Raw genomic sequence first — 23,651 nt, forward strand, 5'->3', positions numbered from 1 at the left:
CCAAAAATTACAACATACATGAAAAGAAACAGTTTCCCCATGAACATATCTCCATTTGCCGAACAGCATACGTTTAGTATTACAAATTAAAAGGTAGGCCTTTGCCATGTCAGAGGGTAAAGGTTAGGGCAGGTGACCTGAACTGGTCAATCATATGGAACAACACTTTCATGTTGCAAGGACACAGGGTTATCAGGAGTGGAGTAGCTCATGAAAAGTTGTAATCTTTTTAGTGCATGGGTTTGAAACCTGTATTTTGCTTCACGTTTTGGACTATGACTCATGATCCCTCACCTCTGGTGATCCAAAGGTTGCAGACTCCCGCTGTATTGCATCTGACATTTTAGTTTCCTATGTGCAGGACCAAATTTCTGTGGTTATTGTACCACTATTTACAATGCTTGGAAATCTCTTTGGACCTTCACAGAAGACAGGGTACATTGCATCTGTTCTAGAACCCGCTCTATAGCTTCAAATACAGTCAAAGGTGTTTCACAATGGCTGGTGCTTAGCAGTAAGATCATCAAGGAGGTTATACGTGGTGATATAACTGATTTCTCGTATGATGTTACCAATGATGGCATCAGAGATATCATTTGTGATGTTATTAGTGATTTCATTTGTGATGTCATCAGTGTGCTCAAGGGCTGCATGATGGGGGCCTCATAGTTAAGGTGCTGTAGCTTCCAAAACCTGAATTTCAGGTTTTTGTTGCATTAAATTGACACCTTATTGTTACTTCAGCAAACAAAATGTCCACTGAATTTGAAGGGTTTTGTTGCACTAAACTTATTCACCTTAATTCTCCCTTAACATTTGTTTCACTAAATTACAAAGGTTTTGTTATGCTATACCACCCATCACAAGTGAATATACTGGTTTTCATCTAATAACATAACTTATGTCATATCCTTAGTTATCACTGGGTATTCTTCAGCTACGCAACATGGGGTTTATCAAGTATTTCATATTTTTCTTTTGTCCACTAGATATGAATGGATTTCTAATGGTATGCTATGACAAGGAAGGGACTGCTGGGGTGCATTGCAATGGATCACTAATGGGGTTCTGAAATGAGGATGAAGAAGGCGAGGTAATGCAATGGATTACTAATGGGATACTGGGATGAGGAACAGGGAGGTGGGGTAATGCAATGGATTACTAATGGGATACTGGGATGAGGAACAGGGAGGTGGGGTAATGCAATGGATTACTAATGGAGTACTGGGACGAGGAACAGGGAGGTGGGGTAATGCAATGCTTTACTAATGGGGTACTGGGATGAGGAAGAGGGAGGTGGGGTAATGCAATGGATTACTAATGGGGTACTGGGATGAGGAAGAGGGAGGTGGGGTAATGCAATGGATTACTAATGGGGTACTGGTATGAGGAAGAAGGGACAGGGTAATGCCATGGATTACTATTGGAATACTGGGACGAGGAAAAGGGAGGAAGGATAATGCAATGGATTACTAATGGGATACTCGGGCGAGGAACAGTGAGGTGGAGTAATGCAATGGATTGATAATGAAGTACTGGGAAGCAGAAACATGAGGGTGGGATATTGGAGAAGTAAGAGGAGTAAGATAGTTGTGGCGTAATCGGACACTGGGTCGAGGAAGATGGTGGTACTGCAATGGATTTCTAATCAGGTACTTGGATGAGGAAGAGGGATGTTGGGTAATGCAACAGATTTATAGTAAGTACTGGGACAAAGAATAGGGAGTTGGGGGTAATGTAATTGATTACTTATCGAGTACTGGGACAAGGAGGCAGGATTTTGGGGGTAATGCAATGGATTACTGTTTGGGTGCTGGAACAAGGAATAGGGACATGGGGGTAATGTAGTACTGGGATGAGGAACAGAGAGGCAGGGGTAATGGAGTACTGGGACCAGGAGGAGGGGAGGGGGAGTGGGGTCATGGATTACTGGTACAAGGAAGGAGTAGGTGGCGGTAATGTGAAATGTCAAGGATTATAAATGTGATTCTGGGACGAGGAAGAGGGAGGTGGGGTAATGCAACAGATTACTAATTGGCCACTGGGACAAGGGCGGTAGGTCAATGGAGAGATCCTCACTGTTGACGTGGCGAGAAAATAGAGATCTTCACTGTTAAATCACGTGACATGCTTAAAACATGCATCAGCACCACTCACACTTCTGTTGTGCACTTTATGTTCAATGTCATTAACCAAATTAAAGCTAATCCAACATCCTCAAAAATAATAGCCCTCTAATCCCACCCTCCCACATTAAGAGAGCTTCATAGATTAGTTAAACATACTTTTCTTACTCTAACTAGCCTGCACTGACCACAGGCACTAAACTTTCACAAAACCTCCTCTCTTTCCCGGCCCACCCGCTCCCCTGTCTCAAAACTACCCTACTCACCTTATATCATTTTATGGCTGTTTTCAAAAAATGGAATCTCGATTGGAATCCTGATTGACTAGATGGTGGATTTTCAGAAATAAAAATCCTTGGGTCCAGAAATGCATCTTGGGAGATATAACAGTTTATGGTACAGGGCACAACCTCGCTCTCAAACACATTCATAAGAAACTACTCGACAGATTTACACCAAACCAACAAAGGATTTCCTTTGAGTGCTTTGTGCCCAACTTGTTTCTTGTTTGGCAAACATCCTTCCAGTAGCTTGGGCTGTGCATGTGAGCAAAACATTGACATGTTCCCTCTGGGAAAACACATGACAACATTGAAAATCACACCCGTGTTTTGACCCTTTACATCATTTGAACCGTAGCATGGATTTGCGAAAAATGTTTCAGTTTTTGGGGGCCAAGGCCAGTCCCCCGGTTTGAAAAATGTTGTTGATTCATTCTACTTTAAAAAAAATGATAAAATATACATTGTATTTCCTATGGATTGTAGCTTTCACCTTGACTATAGGGTGACGATTCCTTTTAGAGTGCCTTTTTTGTAACCAATGTGCATTTGATGCAAAGCTTAAGCACGCGTTGCAATGGCATAATTTCACTGCGGAAAAAGTCTGTAGTGTCAGACCTGGAGAGGGGAGCAGATCCCTGGACATTACTGTATTGCTTGGGGTGTGCTGTGCTAAGTATTGTAAGCTGGGCTGGTGAGGGAGGTATGTTCCTACTAAAACTACTTCTGTCCCCCACGAACACACTGGTGTATAAGATACAATATATATATATATATATATATATATGTGTGGGTGTGTGTATGGTGTAGAATAAGGGATCCACGTGGTGCAAGGCGTGCCAGGATTTTAAATCATGACCGTCAGATCTTAACTCTTAGAGGTGCAATACACATTCCAGGATCACACACTAGTGGCCTGCTCATGCTTTGTGTGATAAACCTCTGAGTCGATTCCCATCCACAATCTCATCCTCCCAGGCCTTAAAGAAAGTCACCCTTTTAAATTCTGCCAGAACCACCGACACTTGGAAGACTTCTCCATCCTCTCCCAAACCCAGGTAGATGACCCCTCCTCGCACGAGAGGCTGCTACCCCAGCCTCAGCAGAGAGGAACCTCCCCGCCCCTGGTGGCGTTGATACATAAAAAAGAACTGACTGGATCCATTAACCCTTCACTAATCACTGCAGAGCGCTTCTACAAGGAATCCATTTGTTTTGTTGAAGCTTTCCAGCAAAGAAAATACATTTTTAATGAGTTCTTTCTTTGTTTTACGGGCATTGGAGAATATATAGGTTTCAGTTTTGAGGGGCGGGAAGGGTTCTGGAATAGTGAGTATGGCATCACAGCCCTTCTGTTGTTGTGTGACTACTTGTTACATAAAGATATCTGCAGGAAGTGCAGTAATCCCTTTAGCTATTTTACTGGCATGCATTACAAGCATATCTCAGCAGCAGGAAATTAAGCATCTGAGCTATCTTATTGGGGAAAAAACGAACATTGGCCAATTTTGATTTAATTTGATTTTTTATTTTTTATTTTAATGTGCTAAACAATTGTTGTACTACTGGTTAATTAGCCCTCATTGTCCGTTGCCACAAGTATTAGTGAATGTTATGATCCTGGAAGCCTCCCCCGGCGCTCATGTCAGTCTGAAATGAAAAGGTTGTGGGTCACTTAGGGGAGTAGAGGGACATTCAAGGTGTTATGCTTAACTGTTGGTGCATGTTGAACTAGGAGCAACTGGCGTCTAAGTGGGTGTGTTTCTAGGTGGATGCGAAGTGTTTTGTTTCCAAATGGGAGACCTCAAGTGTCTGGGAAAGAACTGTCTGTTTTAGCCAATGGACTGGTTTTCAAATTAATCTGAGTGGTGTTCAGTTGTGACTGCTTTGTTGCACGTTGAGGTTTTTGTTTAGACATTTGTGTTGGTGAGTGGGGGGGGGCAGAAAGTGGTGAGTGAGGATGAATTAAACTCGTGGTTGTTTGTGGGTTATGTTCTTTGCGTGTTATTTGCAAGCAAAGTTATTTTTTACATGTTTGGATCTTTCTTGTTGGTCTTGGTGATGGAGATCTTTTTCCGAGTGGGTTCTTACCTTTGTACTGGTTTCAGGTCATGCCCCAAGGAATATTGTTGCTGGTCCAAAGGAGTCTTGGGTAAATTCCATTGGAGTATTCCAAATTAGATTCCAAATGTACTCTGTACTCTCTCTTTGTTTATATTTTATCAAATTGATTGGATTTTGATCTTTGGTAGATAGGGTTTTGTAGATTGTTGAGGTGCAGAGGAGATACTACAACCCTGGCATATGGGTTGTTAACGGGAAACTGTAGAGAACATTCTTTTTTCAAACTTTTATGATTTCATATTATGCAATTTGGAAATCATAACGAATTGCATAATATGAAATCATGAAAGTTTGAAAATGTCTCCAAAGAACATAAAAAGAATCTGAAATTGGATTACCAATATTTTCTAGAAAGTTGGGCTTTATTAAGCCATTGTTAGTGTGCAGGGGACGCGAGTTCCCAAATAGGGAACCTTTTTATGTTTACCATTGTAGTATTCTTGCAGGAATGTTCCTAATTAGTTGCTTCCTTGTGCTACGTACTGGTGAGATGTACTTGTTTTGTCAGTGTCAGGTAGTCGGATGGTGGTGATGCTAGAGGGGTTCCGTGCGATCCTAAAATTATTAGACTTAATGGAACGTGTCTTGTCTGCTGGTTTGTTCCTTGCTGAGTGTTTGGTCCTTCTGTTAATTCTGTTGGGACCTTTGCTGGGCTAGTGTCTGGTCATCCCATGATCCTGCTGTATGGCCATTTGCTGTTTTGTTTCTCGCATTGTTGTGAATTGTGTTTTATCATGGTGTCTGCAAAGCCTTTGAGTGTCTGCCCTTTGTATTTTCCTGTACATGTCTTTCTTTTTGTTTGTTAGTTCTAGTGCGTAATTCCGGATCATGTGGTGGTGGTGGTGTAAGGTGGGCTGGTGCTAAGCATTTCTTTGAAAAAATGTACAAGTCCCTCATCGCTGTCATTGGCAGCGGTTGGGTGGCCTGAACAAGGCCAACCAGCCACAAGGTAAATATGAGGCAGGTGATGCAGGTACATTCATGATGTGAGAAAGGGTGTGTGGGGAGGGAGAGACCAAGGTAGTAACTGGAACTCATCGGGGCTAATGGAATCCTGCGAGCCAGAAGGATCCATCACCGCTGAGGAGAATAGTGCCCAGGAGGCCTGGATCCTAATTGGCTGGCTAGATTCTACAGTTCATACCTTTCATGCAAGGTATGAAAACTCAAGCCACTCTTATGAACATAGGCCACATCTTTTTTAAAAGGTTTCTTAGTTACGTGCAATTGTAAGACTGCGGCAGACACGTCTTGGGACATGTCCCCAAATCTTGTTTTGTGAGTCGTTTGGGCTTTTTTTTCTCCCGATTACTCATCCCACTAAAGCACTGCTGCCTTCTCTGACAGTAGGAGGAGCTGTAGCATCCGACATAGTGGGCATCCGCAGCAGCTAACGGAGTTTCAGTGGGGTGGCGAGAGGACAAAGAACAGCCACCAGCTGTAATATAATGCAACCTGACATACTGTGCGGCGCCCCCGCAGTATACAAAAAAAGGTGTTCGGCAAAAATCTTCTCTACGTGACTGCCTGAGTCACAGCTGTTTCCGTGGGCTATTTATGAAATACAGGTTCTGAGAGTCATTCATATATTGCATGACTGCACGTGTGTGTGACAGATTATGCAGGGCTGTGCAGTTTTGCCTGTAAAGGCATGCAGTATGACAGGTTCCAGTGGACTCCAATGTCTCCAGAAGTGGCAGTACAGTGTGGCTGATGGAAAGGTTGGTCTTTTTGCAGTAAACCATATTAAATGGCGCAGAGGAGGCGGTTTCTTGACACCAGAGGAAGTGGCAGTTCTTGCTTTGTGAAATACTGAGATTGTTCTGTGCAATGCACGATCCTGCATCAATGGGCTGGTTACATTTCGTCTACAAGTCGAATTTGATGTGTGTGCAGGCGCTTATCTATAGTGGCTAACAGTGATTGTGTAAGGATTGCCCTTCAATAGGGTGTTGATGCTGAAACGGCATGGGCCAGCCTTTGAAAGGTTGCCTCATTTTGGTTTAGTATCGGCACGCGGGAGCGGGGAGTTAATCACTTAAATAGAGCGCCGCTGCTAGGTGCACCCACCCAACCCACGCACCCCCATCCTTGACAATGGGGGGACAGGGGGAGGCACCACATTTTCCTCTCCCCAGCTGCTGCCAGAGACAAGATCGGCCCTGTATAGTGACTAAAAGTGATTGTGTGTGCACGTATGTGTGAAACTTTAACGGCCTGCTATCGTCATGCTTTTGTACGCAGGAATCATTAAATACAGTTAGAAAAGTTCCACTGAAACTGAAGATCTCTAGATTACTAGAAAACACAATACTAAATAAAACATGTGTTCTCCTCTAAGGAACTTTAGCAGGAATCATCATAACGAGCAAATGAACAGTGCACCAGGAAGGAAGTCTCTTGCGTCGAAGCCTAAACTGGCAGTAAATGCTGACTTTAGGAGAAAGAGTGGGGATGGTCGGTGTGTTTGTCTGTGAATGGTCTGTCTGCACTGGGATCCTACTAATGGTCTGAGCATATGGCTAACATTGCCAAAGAACCTCTTGCATGTAAAGACCCATTCGACCTCGGCATACTGTCAGAGGCTCTGAATAACTGGGCCTCAAGCCACGGCTACCTATGGTGAATGCAGCCTCCCAGACACACTGGCCCACCTGCACAGGCATTCTGCCACAGTCTTCTTTTTCGAATGCCTCCTGCCAAGCCATTATTCTAAAGGAAATAGTAGACCAAGGGACCCAAACTGATTGGGCAGTATGGACACAGCCAAACTTATTGGATCCATTGTTGACTGTAAGGAAAAGGCCCCTATTCCCAATATAGTTGGTCCATTGGAAAGTTTTCCCCTGGTGCGGCGAAGTGTGTCGAACACTGCACACAAAGAGGAAAGTCAGCCATTAAACCAGAACTCTAAATTGAAGAGAACTCTTTCTCGGAATCTACCACAGAATAAGTTACAAATGCTAAAAATAAAGGACGCAAATTTATATGATTTTGTAATGGATCAAAGAAACTTTATTATAACCAATGTCCAGAAGATTGAATGTAAATAATCCAAAGAAGCTTTGCGTAACAAGGTTTTAGGCTGGTTACGTCAGAGAACAGGACCAGGGGTGGTTAGACGCTTGGACTTAATCATCACCCACAGGATAGATCAGAGCGATTGGTGCTCACAATCTAATAGTGACTGTATATTAGTTGGCTGTGGGTATAGCACCCTACCTACCTTTCTTAAACGCTGTAAATATCTGCCCAAAGGTGCCACGAAATGTAATTTGATTCTCTAAATTCTATAGTCCTTCCCTTTTATTGTTCTTCTGCTGTCTAATGTATGTTTCACAGTCGTCCTTGTTAAGAATATGCTTTTTACTGCCATAGTGTTTGGCCTTTCCCCAGATGGAACCCGTTGACCTTGTTCTTTCCTGGTACGCTGATTGCTCCTGTATTTTCATGCTCTTGTTCTGTGTTTCTTGTTAATCGTCGTGCTGTTTGGATCTTATGCCAGTATGTCTATCCGTATGTATCATGTAATATTGCTCTGTTTTTTGTTGCGCCTATAAGCCTTCGGGTACCCTGTGCGCGGTATGACTAATAAATCAAATCAAATCAAATCCAATCTTGCTCTTTGAATAGCCAGAAAAGGGATCCTTGCTACACTTATACTAAGTCAAAGGCTCAGTAAAATGTTAGGTTGCAAGACATGAGTAAGGTGCTTTTCCGCCATTGGTATGCCTTTAGCGTTGAGGAGTGTGCTGCGATTCTGGTAAGGCCTAGTCTGTCCATTGCTTAACAAATAACGGTGCATACAGCCTCCAAATATGGTGGGTTTATGGTGCATACTCTGCCAGCTCCCATCATTTCCTTGTATGTGTGTAGGGGTAATATGGTCAAGTCGGAGCCTGAGTCAGCCATCACTCTTGTTCCTACTCCGTTTACTCTGAGCACACAATGGGGCTTCTCCCTTTGGCTCTTGAGCTGTTCACCATCAACACTGTGGGTCTACTTTCTTCTTCCGAAGAGGATTCTGTTTCAGTGTTATGTTCTGCATTGACGGTCGTCACTTTCTTGTTGTGCCGCTTGCAAACTAACGCAAAATGACCTATTTTCTTGCACACAGAGCACTCCTTGTCCCTAGCCGGACATTCTCTATCATTGGCCAAGTGTTTTGTACTAGTGCATCTGTGACAAGTTAGTGGTTCTTTTCTTCCCCACTTCCCTTCTCTTGCATCAGCCACTTGCTTCTCTTTCCTATTTCTGAACGTGATAGCTTGGACCTCTGCTGGGCCGGAGGTTCCAGCAAACTCTGTCCATCACCCTTTGGTCTCTTCTACTGCTCTCGCTATCTCAACGGCCTTATCTAGCTGAAGCTCCTTCTCTAGGATGAACTTGTCCTGCACTTCCCTGCTGTTGGTGTGGACCGTCACTTGTCGCAGATCATTTCTTCTGCGTTATTGCCAAAGTTGCACAGTGCGGCTAGTCTGCGCAACATGGTCACATAATCATCCACGGGTTCTGACGCTTCTTGTTTGAGACTCTAGAATCGTATTCTGTGCAGCACTGTGTTTTCCTTGCTTGCAAATCACTTCACAGTTCTCCTCACAGCCTCCTTGTACTCATCGTCAATCTCATTGACGGCTGCTTCGGGCGTGAGGCCGATGAAGACCCATTGTACTTCTACTCTTAAAGTATTCAAAAACATTGATCTGCGCCTCGCAGCCATATACCCCGCACCTCATAGAGCCTCCAAGTATGTTGTGAACAGGGGTATGTTGTGAACAGGGATTCCCATTATGGACATGGGATCTCAGGCCTATCTGGTGTTTGCAGGAACGTCGGGGGCGGCGTTGCTCCTTGCATGATGAATTGTGGGCATCAAATCCCATCCTCATCGCCAAATATGTTGTATAATAAAATCAGATCGGATCTCAAGTCAAATATTGCAGACATTGTGTAAAGGGACCATTCTGCCCTGCTGATTTTATTGGACCTCTCAGCGCCCTTCGATCTTGTCAATCATAATCTTTTTGCGAGACATTCTGAAAGGCCTTGCATGTTGCTCTGAGAGGACCACATAATATATTGAATCTTTTTTGGGCCCAATAACATCTAGAGTGGCTATCGAGAATGCTGAGGCACTCCCCACTATTGCCACCTGTGGAGTGCCACAAGGATCGTACTTATCACCCAACTTGTTCAATATATATATATATATATATATATATATCAGGCCTCTACTTGACCTCTTGGACAGCCTGAGTGTACAATATGCAAACTATGCCGATGACACCCAGGTTCTCCTTGAGTTGTGAGGTAATTACGCAGAAGACTGCAAAGCCCTGAATGAGGTGTACACCGCAATCTAATCCTGGATGGCTTTAATCTCCCTCACCCTTAACAAGAAAAGACAGAGCTGCTCATCATTGCCTCTGGCCCTCGATTAAAGAAACTAGACCCACTGTATACATGCTTTACCATCGTGGTTAGTAAGATCTCTGTGGCTGCATGCGTGAAGACTTTGGGGGTGTATCTGGACCCTGAGTTATCTATGAAGCAGCAGGCCTCTCATATTCGATCCTCTTGTGGACATGTCACAAATTACTGCACCAAATAAGGCCTTATTTGTCTTTCAGTAACAGATCTCTACTTGTCAGTGCCTTGGTGAATACCAGGCTCGACTATTGTAATAGTCTTCTTATTGGCACCTCACAAGCCAATCTACACTCCCTCAAAACCACACAAAATGGTGCAGTGACAGCAATTTATGGCGTATCAAGACGAGACCACGTGACCTCATCCAGACAGGCCCTGCATTGGTTACCTGTGAAGCATAGGATCATTCATAAAGTGTTGTCACTAACATATAAATGTATGACTGCTATTGCTCCACAATACCTGACTGATTGCTTGATTGATTGTCGATCAGCCTAAGCGTAAGCTGAGCTCTAGCAACAATCATAAACAGGTACAGCCTGTTTTCAACTAACAAAATATGTGGGCGCAAGCTTTGATGCGCAAGCACCCAGGGAATGGAATGCCCTTCCTCTCTCTTTGACCGCATTCCTGTCCCTGCTAGAATTTAAGAGATCCATTAAAACCTGCCTGTTCAACCTGATACCAGGCTGAAGGGCTAGCTCCCCTTCCTCCTGTCCTCTATTGTCTGACTGTTGGGCTTCTTGTTATGTGTGTGCCCTGATGCCCATGGGCAGGCTGCACGTGATAGAAAATAAATAATAATAATAATGTGATTCTGAAACTTCTTATGGTTTGCATGGTTTATTCTTACTTTTCATTTGGGTGGGATGTGGCATCCAATTTACTTTCTGAATAATACCTACTTTATATTTGCCTGAAAACATATCTTAATAAAATTGTCGTGGCACAGCCAGACCTCTAAATGTGCTTCCTGGCTGATAACCCTGCATACTTCATGCAACACAGAAGGAGGGGTCATTTGTGGATTTTGGGCTAGGACGATGTGTACAATATAGGAATATTTGCAATGTGATCTTCAAGGTTAACTTCTGAGCACCATGTGATTAGCAGCTTTCTGAGGTACATGACGCGAATGGAGGTTTGATGTACAAGGGTGCAGTGATGTGTGAGGGGCATGGTGAGAGTAAACCTTTTGAGAAAATGGGAAAAGAATATATGAGGAAAATGGGGATAAAACGTACAAAAGGTACATTCACTATATTAGATTAGATGTTTGAGGAGCACTAAAGTAGATATGAGGAACACTGGGAGAGAATATAGGAAGAACATGCAGAAAGAAATGCAGAAGGAACACTGATAGATTAGATGTTTGAGAAATACAGGAGGAGTAGATATGAGGAACACTAGGTGAGAACATAAGATTATGATGAAAGAGCGACATAAGGAACTTTGAACATATAAGATGTTTGAGGTGCACCAGAGTAGATATGAGGAACAATGGGAGACAACATATGAAAATTATGAGAAGAGAACTAGAGAAGGAACATTGATTTGATGAGATTATATGTTTGAGGTGCACCAGAGTAGATAAGAGGAGCACTGGGAGAGAATACATGAAGATTATGAGGAGAGAAGTACAGAAGTAACATTGGTAAATTAAATGTTTGGGAAACACAGGAGGATAGGATACGAGAAACACTGGAAGATAATATATGAAGAACATGAGGAAAGAACTACAGAAGGAACATCAATAGATTAGAAGTTTGAGAATCACAGGAGGAGTCGATGTGAGGAACACTGGGTGAGAATATATGAAGAATATGAGGAAAGAAATACAGAAGGAACTCTGATTAATTAGATATTTGAGAAACGCAGGAGGAGGAGATATGCGGAACACTGGGAGAGCACATATGAAGAATAAGAGGAAAGAACTACATAAGGAACATCAATAGATTAGAAGTTTGAGAATCACAGGAGGGGTCGATGTGAGGAACACTGGGTGAGAATATATGAAGAATATGAGGAAAGAAATACAGAAAGAACATCGATTAGATGAGATAAACTTTTTGAGGAGCACCAGAGTAGATATGGGGAACACAGGGAAGAATATATGAAGATTATGAGAGATCTATAGAAGAAACATTGTCAGATTAGATGTTTGGGAAACATGTTAGGCGAGGATATGAGAGACACCGGGAGAGAATATATGAAAATTATGAGGAAAGAACTTCAGTACAGAGTACATAAGTGGAAAATTGCGAGGAAGAAAATTTGGAAAATCGATAAGATATATATATATATATATATATATATATATATATGAAACCTGGGGATACTAAACGATTGAGGAAAATAGGGATCAAATATGTTGACGATGAACAAAAAAGTATATAATTGAAGAACGTTGGTTTTGTAGACTAGAAATAAGATAGGAAAATGTGATTTCAGTGCAGTAGTACAGGTGTGATAAAATGGCACAGATTTTTAACCCTAGGATGTTTCCAAGTGGCCCTGAGTCGCAACACCATCAGTTTACTTAGGGGACATCTGACTTCTATGCAAATCTTGAAGGCTAAACTAAGTACATTGGGCCTCATTATGAGGTGGGCGGTAAGGGATTACCGGCACCGGTAAGGGCACCGGTGCCGGTAATCCCTTACTGCCCTACTACGAGTTGCCTTTGCGGGTCCTTCCTTAACGCCTGGTTTTTGCAGGCGTTAAGGACGGGACCCGCAAAGGGACACCGGGGACAATAACGGTACCGCAATTTGCAGTACCGTTATTGCCGCCTTCCCATTGAGCCCTAAGGGGGCTCAAATGGGAATGGGGAATGGCCCTGGTGAATGGGGAATTACCTGTCCCTCCAACCTCGGAATGGACTGGTAATTGCTCTATTCACCAGGCCGGAGTTGGAACGAGTTTGGAGGTAGCCATGCCGCAAATAGCGGCATGGCTACGTCCAACCTCGTAATGAGGCCCATTGTCTTCATTTTTACGAATACCTATTTTTATTAAGGTTGCTACAAGCCATGCACCATATCGTCCTCACATGATTGGTGGTATTTTTTAAATAATTATGCATCTCCTTTTAGGTTGTACCTGACAGACTGTTGCAAACCTCTTGATTTGTATTGGATCTATTGGCACACAAACCACGAAGGATTGTTTCACAGCATTCGCAATATCTTGTGTGTTTCCCCCAGGTGTAAAGGGGCCACCCATTATGGGCTGAGTAAGGAACAGAAGCGGCGCTCAGAAGAGGACACGGCGGATGACGGCTCCCCCGAAATGACCCTCACATCTCCCTCCCCGGAGGTCGCGGCATCTGCACCGGAAGCTTTAGTGGCCGATGAGCCCGTTGTGGTGAACCCTGCAGTAAGCCCCAGCACAGAGGAGAGCCACTCTGGGAACAGCTCGGAGGACTCGAGTCGAATGAACAGGCATCGATGTAAGTGTTGCACGCGCTGAGCTTCACTGCAAAGTCATGTTATGGGATTTTCATGTCTAAAGCAGGTTTGAAAATCAGTGTAGGGTGTAGTAACAGGCAAGTGCAAAGAATCTACTTAATTTGCCACCCCGACAGAGTTGTGCAGTTGCACGAGGCGCTAGTATTTGTAGCACATTTTGGACGATTTTTGAAAGCGTGACCGTTGTCTTCTTGTGTGGTGCACAGTGCACTGAAACTACCACACCCTGACCGCGTTCCATGAAAATAAATATGAACAATAGCACATGTTTAACCTTTAATTCCTTATTCCTCCTGCTTGTAAAAACTGTAATGATTTGGCGCTGTTATCCCCCAGTGTAACGGCACTGGTCCTTGAGCAGTGCACGCATGCCATAGTCTGTCCTCTCCTAAAAGTGCTGTGTACATCCCTGGCAGCTACAAACCATTCCCATCCTCCCTTTGGTCTCTAAACTGTTGGAGACTGTTGCTGCCCACCAAACACTGGATTATGTCAAACATTAATGTTTCCTTGACAGCCTGTCCCAATCCGGCTTCCGCCCAGGTCATGCGACAGAGGTGGCTCTATGATCTATGTGGCACAGGGCACTGCAAGCAGCTGGCGGCAGGATGCTCACCATGTTGAGCAGAGGCGTTGCTAAGGGGGAGGCAAGGCCGGCTATAGCCCCTGGTGTTTTGGTTGTAGCCCCGGATAGAATCTGAGGAGCTACAACCAAAAGGCTAGCTAGCCCCAAGTGTCGACAGTTCTGACAGTAGCATAGCCCTGGGTCTTTTTCCAGACCTAGCAACACCTAGCAACACCCCTGATGTTGATACCAGACCTGTCCCCAGCCTTTGACATCGTGGACCATGGAGTCCGTCGTCACCATATAGCTATTACTGGAATGACTATCTTCAGCGGTAGAGGAGTGTTCTAGCGGCTTCCCACCAATAAAATCCAGCATGTTCACCCGGGTCCCCTTACCCCCTCGCTCACTGAAATCACCCTCAGTGCCTTCCCTGGGTACTCCCTTCCTCTACCCTTTTCAACGCATTGCTTCAACATCTTTTTTTCATCATCCGTAGCTTCCATGTATTTTATCAATCTTATGCTGATGTCACGCAACTCTATAGACACCTCAAATCAGTAACTGCCAGACAGCCACCAAAAGCTGTGTGGCAGCCAACTGCCACTGCTCAATCAGGACCAGGCATAGTCCATCTTTCTGGGATCTTCCACCCTTACCAAAAAACCCAGACTCATTTTCCCTTTTCCCTTGTTTTCTAGGTAGACTTCCTCTTCATTAGGTCAAATGCACTTGCATGTCTTCTGCATAGAATCCCCCATGACCCTCGTGACCCAAATAAACACTGTAAAGAACTCTGCATATTTCAACTCACGCAGGTAGGAGGCTTTCTTCCTCACCTTTGTAGGTGCCTGATGAACTGGCATCTGGATTACTCCAACTGGCTTCACTGTGGGGTTCGAGCCAACGCTGTCCAGAAACTCCAGCTCATCCAAAACACCACTCCAGGTCTTGAGGAAAAGGAAAACGTCAAGGCTTCTAGATCTGTAAAGTGCCATGCTTAATCCACAAATGCATGCACAAGCAAGCCCCCCCCCCCATCCTCGTATCCCCTCCCACACTCCCCCCACCTCTGGAGCTCGAAGATTGTGTCAAGGGTCCACAGCACTGGAGTAAACTGTCCTCCACCTGACAACAGAGGCCAGCCATCTCCAATTCCACAATCTCCTCAAACGGCCCATTTAAATTGCTAGTCTGTTCCCCGTCTGGAACCAGCAGTGATGAACACCCCCAAGAAATCAGTTTGCTCTGCCTTGCACACTTTATAGGTGGTCAGACACACTCAAGTTGTCGACGGTCAGAAAGATGGTGGTCCGAGTCCACCCATCAGGGATTCAAACCTGTGAGTGCATGTTGCACACTTTAACAGTGAAATAAATACAGTTGACTCTTCTTCCCTGCTACACAGTCATGCATCGGTAGCTCAGGGGCAACATGTTCGTCTTGGAAACAAGCTCATCTTGAGCAGCATGGGTTCGATCCCCCTTGGTACACTTAGAGGAGGGAGTCCGACATGAAGCCTGTTATAAAAAAAACGACTACATAGCTGTCATTCAAACAGTTGCATTATCAATGTGGTCCTTTTGTTTTTGTTCCAATACTAAAGTCCATGCAAAACAATGGGCGGTTTGACAGTGTGGTTTCTCATCTAAACTCTGGCCGTTTGCAGGCAGTCCTGCAAAGTTCTGTGATATGGAGCATTCTGAATATATCCCAGCATGCTCAGAAAAATGTCAGAATGTTCCAAACCTAAAAAAGCAGCTGTTTTCGATATTGTCAAAGTTAGAGAGCAAGGGCCCAGGGCAACATCGGGCAATAGCCGACGTTAGATTTTGGAGCATGGCAAAACGGCCGTTTGGCTTCAGCTGAGTTTCCACCAAAACGGGGTTCCTGTGTGGTGAAGGCGCATCTTAAAGGAAGATTGCTGGCCGAGAGCCACTGGTATATAGAGATAGGCAGAGCCTATAAAGGGATGTGGCAAGTTTGGGGGCAGCCCATCTCCTCCAGTGCTCTGGGGTATCTCTTTGTTGAATGAGCGGGAGAAAAGGAACAGGAAAAGAAATACAAGGCAACTAGTCTGGGCAAAGGATGAAAATGTGGGACATTCTACTGCGGCATCCTCGCATGTCATAAGTGCCTTCACACTCGCATCTCTTACAAGTCCAAATGCTGCCAAACCTAATAAAATTGAAGCAGCTCCTCCCTCCTAGCCTACATACCCCCACACCCCAAAGGAAAACTCAAAGCATTGCCATTGCACCCTGAGAATAGATCCCTCCCCGTCTGCCTTCAAATCCCAACCCCGCACCCCTCTGATACCTGTACTGCCACCAGTCTGTTCTTCACTGGAATTCATTTCCATCTGCCCACCCGTACTATGATGGAGCCTGACCCTCAGATCTAGCGTCTGTGCCAAGGGATTGTGGTACGGTAAAACTGTAAAGTAAGGTTCCATTTTTATTGGGATTCTCAAATTACAGTGAAACAAACTTGTCCTGAGTAAATCCCTTACTTGAGCTCAATCCTTTTTAATTGTACTCTCCCATATGCTGCTATCACGGGGTTGACTGCCCTGTTCCCCAGGAAAGGCATGTTCAGCTGATCAAATCAAAGTGTTGCCATATATAAATAGAGCAATGAAAGCAGCATGGCATTCTTTGTGTCTTGCTAATGATTTTCTTTATTTTATCTGAGCGTTAGAACACTTTTGTCAAAGCAATATACATAAAATAGTACATAAAATGATGGAATTACACTATTCGACCGCATCATGAGAGGCACCAATTAATGATAGAAAGTTTTAAGTAGAGGATAGAAAGTAGTCAGTGTAGGAGCAGGGTGAACTGTCCTGGAGTGAACTCTTACAGTTCAAGAGTGATACGAAGAGTGAAGGGACCTAAAGTAGTTTCAGGGGAGATGGGGGGTGAAAGATAGAGCTAGACAGAGTATTGTCAATATTAGACCTCCTGCAACAGGACCTTGTCTCTGATGCAGGAGTGCCCTTTAACTGAATGCTACAGCCATCAAAGGGTAACGTACTGATTGGCAATGCACATCACCAATCAGGTACTTCTAAGACCCGCCCATGCCCAGAAAGACCTCTTAGCGAAGCATAGGCATTCGCCACTGCACAAAAGCAGGAAGCTCATCAGTAAAACAGGTTAGCGCTGGCGCATGTAAAAAATAATAACCAAGGGGGCATGTTTGTTTGTTGTGCTAGTTCAGTGCTCTGTAACCTTTGGCTCACAGATATTTTGGACTACAACTACCATCATTCCTAGGCAGAATAGTCAATGGTGAGGGATCATGGGAACCATAATCCAAAGAACACGGAGAGCCACAGATTGAAGACCCATGTACAGCGAGGTCTAAATTTCTGTATCAAGGTTTCCATCATAAATAAGAATTTACCGAAACCGTGCTTTTTCCATGCCAGAGATAAACACATTCCAGGCCCTCAATTTCTTGATCCCAACCTTCATTATGAAACAATAAGTCCTACGACATTTACAACTAAAAGTGTTGGATCATAGGCTGGGCAGAGTGTGGGGATTCCTATACTTGTTTGTAGATGGTATGAACCTTTCTCCCAGGCATCAATATCCTTTCCATGCCCACCTTCTATAAAACACTTCCATGTCAATGCAGCTTCTCCTTTTTTCAAATGTATATTAGCACCAGAGGAGAAAGCGCCAGCCCATTAGGAGCTAAGGAACGCAGGCGGATTCTTTAGATCCAAGCCCACATTCCATCCTGGGGCCGGCACCTTCCTCGCAGACTCCCATTTCCCGCCATGTTGCAGTGCACTGGTGGACTCCCCTACCGCCTGCTCCCTCCTAAATCTTACCTGTCCATCCCTCCCACCACCCGCCTGCACTCACCATCTCTGCCACCACTGTTGCTAGAGTTTCTACGGGCTCTGCCTCTTACAGTCAAGGAAATAGAAGAAGGGCTCTGCACAGAGCCCATCTTCCATTTCTATGACTGGCTCAACTGTGATCCACACACACACACACACACACACAGAGGGTGCAATTTAAAAAATAAAACAATCGTGTCAGTAGCACCTCAGGCTCAGCAATGTAGTGCTCATAGCAATAACAACCACTCCGTCGGGCTGGATCGGCCAGTAATGGTCCCGATAACGGGCGTTAGTGTAGGCCCCAGGCCATCAACGGCTGATCAAGCCCGCTGCCGCAGGTGTTTTTGTTATATTACCCCAGCCCCCTCTTCCATACTTATGTAAGAGAGAGTCCAGGAACCTCAGAAAAAGGAACCAACAAGCCCAAATGAGAGGCCTTCTTTGTCTTGGTGTAGTTAATTGGCTCGAATTTACGTCAGCTTTGTTTTAAGACTCATACTTCTCACCAGACAGTCATGCACTAATTATGTGTCGCTGTCCGTGAAAGAAAGTCAGAATGTTCTTTTTCTGTTTTGCCTTAAATTGTAACGTTTAGAGATGCCAGTTTAAATATCCTGTTGCAACTCTTTCACTGCCAAATTCCATCAGCCCTCTTTTCATATAAGGCAGAACGTCTTTTGTCTAAAGTGTCTCTGATGATATTTCGCCCCTCATTCACACAAATGCAGCTTTGTACCGTTCACCACCAATGCAGCTAAGGCCCAGTTTGTTAAGGGTTATAGGACGCAGAGCAGTAGAGAGGCGAGCGACATTTTGGAGGTGGGTTTGACAAGAAACAGATTAATAGACTCACAGGTGGACCCACGAGGGTGTGTATCCAGGAGTGACGGCCATGACTCTGGAGAGAACTGCAAAAATTGGACAACCGTCCCCGTGAATCATGTGTAGTTCGTGAGCTAGGACAGGATGCTTATGGAAAAAGTGGACATAGCCAGCATGAGGCTCGGCCACAGTTTCTAGATTCGAGGCTAAAGCAACATATGCAGTGTTTGCTGCAGTTAGGAGAAAAAGGGGGAAATTGGAAAATACCGGAGCCAGTGTGCCTCAATTTGAAAGTTGAATCCATGGCAGTGACAAGGGTCCTGCCAGTGTCATTTACTGGTGTGTTGATTGAAAGGATGCTGGCCATCTCTGGCAGTGAGGGTCAGCGTCAGCCTGCAAAGATGCTAATCCGTTCCATCCTGTCCTTTTGTACACCATTAAAAAAAACCAAAATGAGTTCGTGTTCTTTCAGCATGTCATCGTGGTTATTTCATGTTTGTTTTGTGAAACATTTTCTTTCAATGTGGTTGAAACTGTTCAGATGCTAGCATTTTGCAGCCTCAATACCAATAGCTGTATTGCAGTGGTAATGACCACTGCATCACTCATAGATGTAGAAGCCATTAAATGCTAGGTTGAATGGGCCCATCGATTAGCGGACCACTACCACCCCGGCTGGGAAGAGGCTATGGATATTGGCTTAGGAGGTGTGAGCAAAGTTTGGACGGTAAATGAAAGTTTGTGAGGATGATTGCGCAGGAAGGACATTATGTTTGTTAGGTAGGTGGGTTTGTCAGAATGCAGTGCAGAGGCTAGAGCAGCAAGGGAATTTGTGTAGGCTGGGAGTAGGGTAGCTACCTGTAATTTGCACCAGTGTCATAGGTCACGGTACATGTTTGTTTTGGGCATCTGAATTTCAGAGATGATCCAATGCTTGGGGACGGAAAGATTTGAAGGTTACGAGCAGAATAATGTTGGTCAAATGGAGGCATACGTGCATAGTGAAAGTCATAGAAAGCATGTATAGGGGAAAGAGACAGGAGGAAGGTCCTCACATCAAGGTAAAAGGCAAAGGGGCGTCGAAAAACCCCTCAATGCTCACACCAGAAAAAGTGCAACCCATTAGGCAAAAAAGGCCCAGCACACTTCTTGCGACGAAAACACAGTTTTATTTCCATAAAAATAGAGATGCGCCAGCAAAGCACTCTGCTGCCACAGAACGTTCTGGAAAAATCAGCATGAGCAACAGTTTATGAAGGCATACAACGTCATCAGTGACGCAAATTACACAATGTACAAATCTAAATGGTTGGTTGGCGCGACCCTATACATAGGCTTGCTGCCCCATAAGGGATGCCAGGCCATTGGTCCCAGCACCTTCTATCCTTCTTCGTCTACGTGGGTTCCTCCTTGCGCGTCATCAGGCATGAAGCAACAAATGAATTGGTCATTATGTGAAGTAAAACAATACACGCTCTATCTCTAACCTTATGTGCACCTGGTACTGCAGACACGGGGTAAGAGGATACTTCGAGTTCATTGCATCTAATAGACTACAGCTTGATTCCAGACACGTTGGCGCCCTCCAATGTTTCCCACCCTTGTTTTAGATGTGTTGTTTTTGCCCGTCCCTGCACCTCGCAGCACAAACCAAGTGAACTATGGTGAAGGCAAATGGACCCTGCTTAATGATCTTTTCTGATCGATTGGAGGTCTTACAGGTTTATGGTCAGTGGTCTGCGACTGACTGATACTTTGGAATGCTGAGGGTCTCGGGACAGGGGCATCTGGGTGCTAATTCTTAAAGCGTGGACGGGGAAGGTCAGAAGCTCATGCCCTCCTTCTCGTGGGATCTCTGTTCGCAGAGAGCTGTCAACCCCCTTGTGGCCTTGCAGGGCACATTCCTTCTGGGATACGAATGTTGGCAACATGAGACAATGAAGGGTCTATGAATCTCTGTAGCTCTGGCTTTTCTCACCGGTGCCCAAGCTACAACCTATGCCTGCATGCATACACTTATTTCCATGTGTGTGGTTCGGGCCTGCGGCCCTGGCTGCAGCACAAAGCTAGACCTCAATTTCATTAGGGCTGTTAATATCTAAGATGTTGTTTGATACCCAATGTACTCCGAAACTGAAGCATGCACTACCCTTCCTACACTATAGCCCCAGTCGACACCCCATGCCCCCTGTAACCTCATCAAGCCCCTACTGCACACCTGCAGACCTCTGCCTCAACCAAAACCACTTGGGGGTCTGGGACGATCGTCCCTCCTTCCCAACAAGAGTCCTGCCTGAATTGCCCCTTAGTCATTGTAGAGGGGACATTAGGGGTAGAAGGTATAGGGACCGAGCTGTTAACGTGAATGATGGGGTGATCAGAGGGAGAAGGGTCAATGGAGAGGTCAAAGGAGCAGATTGTATTAAGGAGAAAGACAAGATGAAGAGAGCTCCCACCAGAGTGGGTAGGCTAATCGTGAAATACATATCTGCATTCCAGTGAATGGGACAAAGGGCTGGATGCCTGCCTCTGTTGACACTCTGGGAGATTGGATAACTTTTAATTTCCAGGTGCAGTGACCCAGAAAGAGAGATCTCCATGTAGCCTGGCTTCTAATAGCCGATTCTATAACAATGGCCTGCCTAAAAATAGTGTGTTGCACACCAAAGGCTTTTGTAGTGCAAAGCTAGAGAAGGGGCCCAAGGGAGAAACGGTTTCTCCATCTTGATTTTCTGTGGGCTTCCCTTTCCTTGCTGGTTCCAACACTTCCTGCACAGCAAAGCTCTTTGGGTATGATACAAAAAGGCACAAGTGACTTGTTCACTTATCACGGATTAGACTCCTTAAAGCAGGCTTGCTTTTAACCAATCCCCTCTAGCTTGGTACCTTTATAAGGAAGGGGTCTCCCCCTCTCCCTTGATTCATCTTTGATGTTCAAGACTTCAAGAAGAATTCATTTGCCCTCTTTTAGGGGACTTGATCTTTCCAATGCCTTCAGCCATTGAGGTGATAGAGTGCTCCAAACAGAGCAATCTCTGCCCCCACCCACTCCCAGGGCCCATTGGGAAGAGCAATATATGCCCCTCTGCCAGGTAGACTGGTACCCAGCACCTCACTGGAGGTGAAGGAATCCTGCAGGTGTCGAGATAGATAGTAGCCTTTTCTTGAAAGGGATTGCCTGTAATGGATGCATATTTTTCAATGGGAAATTGTAAACATCATTAGAAATTTGCTTCAGTTCAAGCGGACAATTAGAAAGTGTCATTTTATGTTCTTTGGTGTTTTACCAATCTCTTAAGGCTGATAGTGACCATGGAAGCTAATGGCATTTTACATTTGATAACCTTTCAGCTGCTTTTGACATTGTTAATCACCCTCTCTCCTTCTTACCTGCTTGTAACCTACCATAAAAGACACTGGACTTCCCTGGATTGCTTCTTAACATTCAGACCACTGATTCTCCATCTCCTGTAACAAGAACACCTCGGATCCCGCACATCACCTATTGGGCATTCCACAAGGATGCAGAATTGGACCTATTTTCTTTACTTTATATACCTCCTCTCTTGATAAATTGATCTTCTCCTTTGAGTTCTCCTAACACTTATTAGTTGACGATAAAAAGATCACTAATTATTCAGCCTATTAACCAACCTCTACTCTTCTATCTATAATTGTGTACCAACAATCAATTTCATTGTTTTATGATCAGCTTCTCAATCATTAAAGACATGTGCCTCCTGGCAAATACTCCTCCACTCCTCCTTTCTTTCCCTTACCCTTTTTCTCCCTGACCATCTCACAACGTCCACTAAGTCCTGCAACGTGTGTCTCAGACTGCACCAAGTTATCACCTTCACCATGACTACTGCAATCATCAACCTAGCAAACAACAAGAAAATCCACTCTTTTGTCACCTGCTACTTCGCCACTCCGCAATGTCTTCTATTCGCCGTCTCTATGCTGGCTGGCTGGCTGTGCATCACTGATCTTTCTTAAACTTCATTTTACTTGTGTTGAAATCAATTCATAGTCTGGCAACCCCACTCCCGATCTGGTAAACTCCCCACCTCGTAACTAACCCTCAGTCTAGCACCCTATGCCCTCTTTCTGCCCACTCACCTGAGTTCCCTTTTGCTTCTGCACTCCTGTCCACTGGAACTCATCCTCTCTCTACCCATGGATATCACAAATACCAGTATTATCAGTGTTTTCAAATTTGTCCTTACACACGATCTCCTCTCCATGAAAGGAAATACAGCCCTAACACAGCACATCATCCCTATTCCATCACTTGGACCCCTGTTGTACATTCCATTCATTAATTATTAATTATTAATTAACCTTTTTTATTTATTGGTTTATAAAAACCTTTACAAAGATTTTAGAGAAATTTTGAAAAGATTTGTTGAGATTACACTAAAATATCAACATAAACTTTTCCGTTCATCAATTCAGATGCAGCAGTCTTAACCATTAATCTTTGAACATTACGTCTAAAATCACAGATCAGTACAACATACTAGTAAAACAATATGAACAACCATAACCAACATCAAAAACAATCCTAAAAACATACCTTCTAAATAAATAAGCCAGCATTTACAATATTACAAAATATAACACTTTTACAGTTACATAAACGTTTTCATTCGTTAGATCAGATACATCAATCCTATCGATTGATCTTTAAACATTCCCTCTAAAATCACAAGGTAACACATCGTACTAATAAGACACTGTAAATAACCATAGCCTACATCAAAAACATGCCTACTAAATAAATAAACCAGCATTTACAATATTACAAAATATTTTCCTTTTTCAATTACTTGTCCCACACAGTTGCACTCATTTAAATTACCTATATTATTTTACAGACATTTTTCAAGAACTCGATCACCCTAATCTTTAGTGACATGGATGTGCCATGTAACATTTCGTACCAAATCACGTCTCTTTGACCATGGA

The 23,651-nt window shown here is 44.2% G+C and overlaps 1 protein-coding gene across 3 annotated transcripts in view; it reads left to right on the forward strand.

Annotated features, from left to right (window-relative positions):
- Window positions 1–23,651, forward strand: part of LNX1 (ligand of numb-protein X 1) — a 399,406-nt gene that overhangs the window by 274,501 nt on the left and 101,254 nt on the right. For all 3 annotated transcript variants that reach the window (XM_069631653.1, XM_069631654.1, XM_069631655.1), the window contains one exon: window positions 13,168–13,412. In XM_069631653.1, coding sequence (XP_069487754.1) covers window positions 13,168–13,412 — 245 coding nt within the window. The remainder of the gene's footprint in view (window positions 1–13,167; window positions 13,413–23,651) is intronic.

Source organism: Ambystoma mexicanum, chromosome 6q, assembly GCF_040938575.1.
Source record: "Ambystoma mexicanum isolate Mex_15411 chromosome 6q, UKY_AmexF1_1, whole genome shotgun sequence".
In the NCBI taxonomy this organism is placed as follows: domain Eukaryota; kingdom Metazoa; phylum Chordata; class Amphibia; order Caudata; family Ambystomatidae; genus Ambystoma; species Ambystoma mexicanum.